General features: G+C 40.6%; 1 protein-coding gene across 1 annotated transcript in view; it reads right to left on the reverse strand.

Moving 5' to 3' along the window:
• The window catches only part of MGA (MGA, MAX dimerization protein), a 48670-nt gene extending 41672 nt beyond the window's left edge, over positions 1-6998 (reverse strand). The window contains exons 1-2 of the mRNA XM_010154327.1: positions 5860-6998; positions 181-1105 (exon numbers count right to left, since the gene is read on the reverse strand). Coding sequence (XP_010152629.1) covers positions 181-1105; positions 5860-6923 — 1989 coding nt within the window. The 5' untranslated portion in view covers positions 6924-6998. The remainder of the gene's footprint in view (positions 1-180; positions 1106-5859) is intronic.
• Between the last annotated feature and the right edge of the window lie 616 nt (positions 6999-7614).

Consider the following 7614-nt stretch of genomic DNA (forward strand, 5'->3'; position numbering starts at 1 on the left):
GCAGGAAGAAAGCATTAGGTTAACATAGGGACAAGATAAGAATAAGAGTAGGAAAGAGGCCATAAATCTCAAAACTTCAGTTTAAAAGAAAATATATACCTTCAGCTTGTAAATACAAAGGGCTTAAAAATGAGACATTATAAAAGGTTTTGAATTTTACTCAAATCAGTTAGGTTTTACCTTTGATGCAAAGGACACAAAGAGGACTCCATCAACATCTTCAAGGTCTGGCTTAACATCTGGAAGGGCATTCCCAGGGCCCAGAGAGGTGTTCTTGCTTGTTATTACAGTTTTCCCTATACCCTTAGATGGTCGACCAGCCCTGGAAATTCTCAGTTTCCGTGGCCTTCCTCTTTTAGTTGTAACTGATGATAGGGTGTTTTGATTGCTACCGGAGCTTTTCAGGGACACAGGATTCTTCAGTATGCCAGGCCTTTTTCTTTCCACTTTAGCTGAAAAGTGACAGCTTCCTGAGCCCCTGAGATTAAAATTTGGTGATTTAGATACACCCCACTGGGCCTCTCTGATTGAAGTGTATTTCTGTGACAGTCTACTCCCAGCAGATTGTTTTTTCATAACTAACTCCTCAGTTACAGCAGCTGTGTCTGAGCAAGAACCTTTGTGATTTTCAAAGCACACCGGCAAGGAATCCAGTATTGCACTCAAAGGGGATTTATCCTTCTTGCAAGAAGAGAGCATGGTCTGTGGCAGCTCAGATATCTTCACGGTGCTCTTTGTGACTGTACAAGGTTCCAAATAGACCACAGGCATCTTCCCACCATCCAGTTTTAACATTTTTGCTTTGGCAACACCCGAAGGACAGTTTAGCGCACGCTTCTTCGACGTGAATTCTTCACTGATTCCGCCTGCATCACTGCGCCTCATCAGGTGTTTTTGTAGAATGGGATCATCTTCATCAGTGTTGGAATACTCATCCGTTTCTTCATCTGTGTCTTCCTGTTTCACGTTTATTCCTTGTGTGCAAATATTTGACTCATAGTCATAGTCATCTTCTGGTTCCTCTTTAATGACTACATTAAAGTGTCCATTGGGGTCCAGCGGGGATGCCACACGGGAACTGGTTTCATAACTGCTAGCAATGGGACTGGGATTGGAGGGAGGGGACAAAAAACAAAACACAAGATCTTTATCAAATCTCCTCCTTCACCAAAACACCATCATCTCTCATAATCCTTGGATACATATTGTAAAAAACTTAAAAAACGCTCTGAGACATGAGACTGCTAAACAAGCTTTTACAAGCTTACTTTCTCAGAAGCACTCAGTAAAAAAAAAAAATTGGTCATCATTAAAAACAATCCCACTTCTTATCTGAAGGCAGCACCACAATTTCCTTCCCTAGTAATGTCAGGGTGGCATTTGCACTTTTTCCTGTTTGAGACTCATGAACTCATGCTAAACCACATGTTTTAAATGGTTGCTCTGCATCTCATTAAGTCACCATACCAAAGCCATTGTGCTTGCAAATAAGAAGCCAAGGGAGTGCTTAACACCCTTCAACTTACCTGACAACGAAAATTTCAGTTAGTTCATTCTGAACTCACATACAGACAAATTCCTAAATTCAACCGCTGTTTGAATGCTTACAGAATGTTAATATCCTACTGAATTATGCTCCATCTTCCACTAAGTCTGAGCATTAATCTAACCAGAATTTAGCACGCCATGCATTAGCTACTAACAATGCAGCCAGTTACACTCTGATGATGAACTTCTTTGAGGGACGGACATCAGTCAAAAGCAGTTTTGTAAAGCGCATCGGAAGCTGGCTCCTCCTCATAAGAAACAGCTAAGATATAAAACCAGAAACTCATATCCACAGTGAAGCTCAAAAAATAACAGTCAGAAATTATTTCCTGAACATAGAAGATATTATTCCAACACTTCCTTTATATATAGGGTATTATATAATTTTTATTATATTACATTATTATTCAAATTGTTAACAATGTTATTAAAATGTTATTTAAAGTAACCATATTTGTTAATGTTCATTAACACTAATGATTTCAAATATAACAACGTAGTTGTGTTAACAATATATGACATATGAAAGGAATATGGCTTTATATATTGTGTGTACTTTATTATCCACCTTAAAGAATGGCTATGCTCAGGCGAACCCCCGGCTGGGACTGACTGAGGGGAAGACGCAGAGGAAGAGGCTTCCACCTCGTGCAGACGGAGGACAACACGCCTAAGGAAGAAAACCTGGGCCACACAAGCGTCACAATATGGAGCTGGGACCCTCCACCTCACCACGAAAGACTGCAGTGTGAAAACAGGGAGCCACAGATTTGTATGTTTACATACAGAATCCCTAAGAAGGAACCCATGTAGAAAACCTGCTGCAATTCAGAAGGGCACTAACCTTGAAGCAAAAACCTGCCTTGTGAGGGAATAGTGGGCAGCAGGAGAGTGGTGTAACAGTCCTGTTTTGTCTGCTGTCTTCTCTGGACAATGAGTTTGAAATCAGAACGTTTCCAATTTTCATTCAATTAAGAACATCAAATGTAAGATTAAAAAGCCTTTCTAAGATTAAAAAGCCTTTCTTCCTTAGTGAGTTTACTGTTAAAGAAATTCTAAGACAATCCACTTAAAGCTTATGGACAACTCAAAATCCTGTCATGTTACAGCTAAGGAAGGCAATTAAGATCTGAGTCATCTGCTCTCCTATCTTAAAATTCTCCAAAATAAAAAGACAAAAAACCCTAATAGATTTGCTGGTCAGGAATAAATTTCTTATCCGAGTTCTACTGTTTCCAGTTTTAAGCCCAGTAAAGCCAAGACTTCTTCAGCCATTTTCCTTTATCAACTGCAAGATGTGTACTCAAGCTAAGGATTACCTTTTTATCAGGGATCTGGACAGTATCAAAACCAAAGAAGCCCTGCTGCAAAAATGAAATTTCTAGACACAAATGTCCTTTTACTATGTACATTGCAACTGTAAGCCAGGTGGTGACAGGACTGAGGTGTCACCCATCTATGTGTACGTATGAGAAGATCAAGTATTTGCATAAAATGCTGAGCAGCATTATTCTAGATTTCTTTTTTTTTAAATTCAGATGCAATTATCAACCAAACAAAAAAAGTTGCCTTTTAGCACTGAAGTGATTTCATTTGGCCCTTAATTTGTGAAGTTATGTGCAATGTAAGCAATCACAGAAACTTCTGTGTTCTATGGGAAGATGAACCATGCAAGTTTGCCCTATCAAAATCCTTGGCTTAATCACTGATCAGGTGAAAATGGTTAAATATTGTCTGTGCTGGTTGTAACTGGGATAATTTTCCTCACAGGAACTAGTATGAGGCTGTGTCTTGGTTGTAGGGAGAAGAATATTGGTAACACAGCAATGTTTTTAGCTGTTGCCAAGAAATGTTTGTATCAAGTCAAGGACTTTTTCAGTTTCTCATACTGCCCCTGTGTTCCCGAGTCCTTCTCTACAAGAAGCTGGGAGGGGACTCAGCCCGGACAGCTGACCCACACTGACATTTCACTACACAAAACATCATGCTCTGTGTATAACTTGAGGGTGGGCCAGGGGTGTGTCTGTCTTGGATTTGGTCTGGCTCTCAGGCCCTGGCTTTCACTACTTGGGGCAGGCTGGGCATCGTTTGGGCGGGTGGAGAGCAGCTGTATCATTTGTTTTCTTTTCCATTATTTTCATTACTTCTTTTTAGTTGCAATATTGGTATAATCAGTATTGTTAGCATTATTAGCATCCTTATTTTATTTATTTTCAATTATTAAATTGTTCTTATCTCAACCCATGAGTTTCCTTGGCTTTCCTCTGATATTCTCCTGCTCATCCCACTGGGAGAAAGGGGACATGAGCAAGCAGCTCTGTGGTGCTTGGTTGCTGCCTGGGCTGAAACCACAATGTCTTAACTAGCTCTTTCTCTGCCTGATATGAAACCATACTCGTATATTTAAGCAAACTTCTTTATACACCAAGTAATGGTCATTGTGCCAAATTAAAAACCATTTAGCTTCTCTTACTGAAAGTACTGAGATATATGGATTTTAAAATGATGGTGTTTATTCCTTGTGAAAGAAGGGAACCGCAAAACCCCAAGCTGTCCCATTCCAACAGTTCTCCAAATAATTTGCTTCAATGACCCCTTCAGGCAAACAAATTAATCACAATTTTAACTCTTTCTACTGCGGCTCCCAAGGAAAAAGTTAAGTATCACTTTGAAGACAAAATAATCTTTTCTGTAATTATTTGCAGAGTTTTACTTCTCATATGCAAAGCTGTCTAAACACCTCTCCATGCTGTATTCTTAGGAACTACAGAAAGCCCATGCTCCCTAAATGAGTGTACTTTCAGCCTTCAATGTGAGTCTCTAGAATTTACAACGTTTTTGGAGAACAGAAGTCATCTAGAAAATACTATTCTTCCTAATACACTGACAGTGGAAAATACTTCAAAAGAAAGGTTAAAACACTCTAGATCCCAAAGCAATTCTAGCATTCTTAAGAATTATTACAACTAAACTCAAAGTCTCAAAGAACAGAGAACTTAGTCATTTTAATTATTTTTGGTTACTCCAAAGGCAAGGAGATGCTTTCTGCAAGGGAAAACCACCCCAAACAATCAAGCAAACCTCTGTCCTCTCTAAAACACACTGAAGTATCATAGCCTTTGAAACAAAGTGTACAATTATGCCATAAATGAAACTGTTTTTTCTTCTAAGAACCGACCTGTAATTCCACCATTAACATCACCCTGGTATCCTGCAGTTAAGTAATTTCTTGGTGGACTGATCTACGCAAGGCTGCTCTGCCACTAAATCTTTCACAGATTAAGCCTGGTATTTAAAGACAGATGTGAAGGAACATGGCAGGAGAGAAACCTCGTTTTTACAATCGCTTCTTCAGGTTCAAAGTATTTCTAGCATCTCTCGATACAAACTATTCACTAAATCTACTCTATTCGATTGCTCAGATTTTGGAAACTAAGCGCACTAAAATAATTGGTTTAGCCTATTTTTAGCAGGCTTGCTTTACCAACACGCTTACTGGTTAGTAGGTTCTATCCTATGGGAAGGCTCACGATACACACCACATTGTTTTACTACTGTTTGTGTGACAGGAATAAAATGGTTCCATAAGTCAATACCGGATAAGTACGTAGACATAAAATTACCACAGAGTAAATGAAGGCCTGAATGGTTTAAGAGTAAGTCTGAATTACTTTCTTAGGTACAGATTCTCTTGCCTCACAGCAAACATGAGGCAACTGACTACCGACAGGCAGGCTACCTCATACGGCCTTGCGGAATAAAAGAATTCACACGAGCAGCTATTGACAAAACAGTGGCATGTTGCCAGTTACAACTGCCTGGTGGCGATCCCTACGCATGCGCAACCTAAATACGCATACGCACCCCACGTCCTCATCCATCCGGTCCTCATCCATCCGCTAATGACAACAGAAGATACAGAGGCAGCGTGTCGCTGTGGCAAGCAACCTTAAGAAGGAAGTCAGTGTTTTGTGACTGCAATGTGCTCTGCTTAAAACTCTGAAAAGTTATATTTAGTCTTCCAAAATGCTAAGAGGGTTAAGAGAAAGCCCCCAACACTTCTTTACAAAGGGAGTTAAAGCGACATAGGGAAAAATACTAAACTCTTACGCTCCTCAGACACATCAGAAAGTCCAGACCGACAGATGACTGTTTGAGCAAACAAAAGCTTTTAATAATACTAAGTGCTCTGTCATTTCAGGTCAGACAACCTTTAACTGTAGATCTGTATACTGAGCATCCTATCATTTAAAGTTTTAGTACAAGGACTGGTTGAGTGGGGCATTTGGTAAAAACAGACTGGTAACCCACCTTTCAGAGACTTCCTGTTTTAGCTTTGGCACATCATCCGAAGACAGGTCAGTGTCCAGGAAACCCAGGAAGCCCCTTTCTGCATTAAAGGAGTCTTTGTCCATATCGATGTCTGAGGGGTTTTGACCAATGAATGAAGAATCTGAACTTCTCTGATGCGAATCTAATGCATCAACTTCAGCAGAGCGACCACAAATGCTAGCAACACTAAAAACATCACCTCCTTCCAATTCTAAGTTACTGTTTTGTTTCACATCACGCCGAGGTCGACTATTCAACCCATCCTCTCTGAATCCTTTAGCAAAAGGATTGTAATCTATTTTCAGCTGGGTAATCTGGATGTTCTGGTAGGCTGTAACAGCAAAGAACTCTGTTTGTGGAAAGGTAAATGTATGGACATCAGGACCATTGAGCTGAATGACTTCTGTGGCTTTGTCTGCAGGCACCAAGTGAAGTCGTGGTAGATAACGGTGCATAGAATGCAAGATTATATGACCCTCCTGGTCCAGGGTATTGTTGGTAAGTTTGAGTTTGTAGAAGGATACTGGCTGGTACATCCAGTAATGGCCAGTGGAAGGGGATTCTGGATGAATGAACACTCGCCCAAGAACATGAGGTTCTGCCTTCCCACTGGGCTCCCACCAATGGCCGTTCCATTTGTATCGGTGATTGTCCACAGGGGATATGTCCATGACGAGGATGTACTTCTGACTGGCCTCCAAACCTGTAATCCAGTATCGGCAGTAGGGGAACATGCGCCTCCCCTGCTTCGTCAGAATCATCTCTGTGTTGCGATGGTAAAATTCATTCCACATAGTGTTGTTATCTAGGGTGACAGTAATGCCCCCTGAGACACAGTCAGCTGGGAGGCAGGTCTTGACTTTGGATTTTATTGGACTTAGTACACTGCTGGCAAGAGCACAAGCATCACGGTTTGCTACCAGGATTCCTTGGTCGGCTTTACCATTCCCCTGTTGTTGTTTCAAGATGACAAAAAAAGCAGGCGCTGCACCAGACACAGTCCCACCATCCTGGCTACTCAAGACAACCTGCTGCTTCTCCATGATGAGCACTCTTACAAGCTCTCAAATCAAATTCAAATTCTACACATGTCGAATAATCGTCTGTGTGTGTTCACCATTCTGGAAAAAAAGGAAAATCGGGTTAAAATTATTCAAATACAGTCTAAGAAAGTAATTAAGCCCCATGAGAAATCCTTGTTCTGCCAGTTCTCCACATTAAAAGCTTGAAAGATAATCAGTACTATAAAATCAAGCACAACTAGGATAGATCAAATCAAGGTTGCCTGTGAATATGTAGTTTAGGCCTTATAGACAGGGGGGCTATGACACTTTTAAACTGCACTTTCCTATAATGCTTTGCCACAACAGGACCCCTTGTTCTGCTTGGTATTTCTAAGTGCTCTTTATTCTGATACTGCTTCAACTCTTCAGATCATTTGCTTAACAAACAGCATCTGGCCAAACGTGCAGAAGTTTTCAAAAGAGCAAGTGGCACACCTCTGACACAAAGGCAGAAATCATTTGCTCTTGCCAGAAAGGACAGAGTTCCCAGAGGTCCAAAAAGTCTCGAAAAGTGGGGGGGAGGGGATATTGCCCAAATCTCTTTATTGGTGGTTGGAATGGAGAAAAAGAAATCACATCCTAAGCTGTATGTGATATTCCATCAACTTACCCTTTCTATCTACACATACAGCATGTCTATAGGTAGATTGAACATACGATCACAATGTGA

Source organism: Eurypyga helias, unplaced genomic scaffold (genome assembly GCF_000690775.1).
Source record: "Eurypyga helias isolate BGI_N326 unplaced genomic scaffold, ASM69077v1 scaffold5106, whole genome shotgun sequence".
Lineage (NCBI taxonomy): Eukaryota > Metazoa > Chordata > Aves > Eurypygiformes > Eurypygidae > Eurypyga > Eurypyga helias.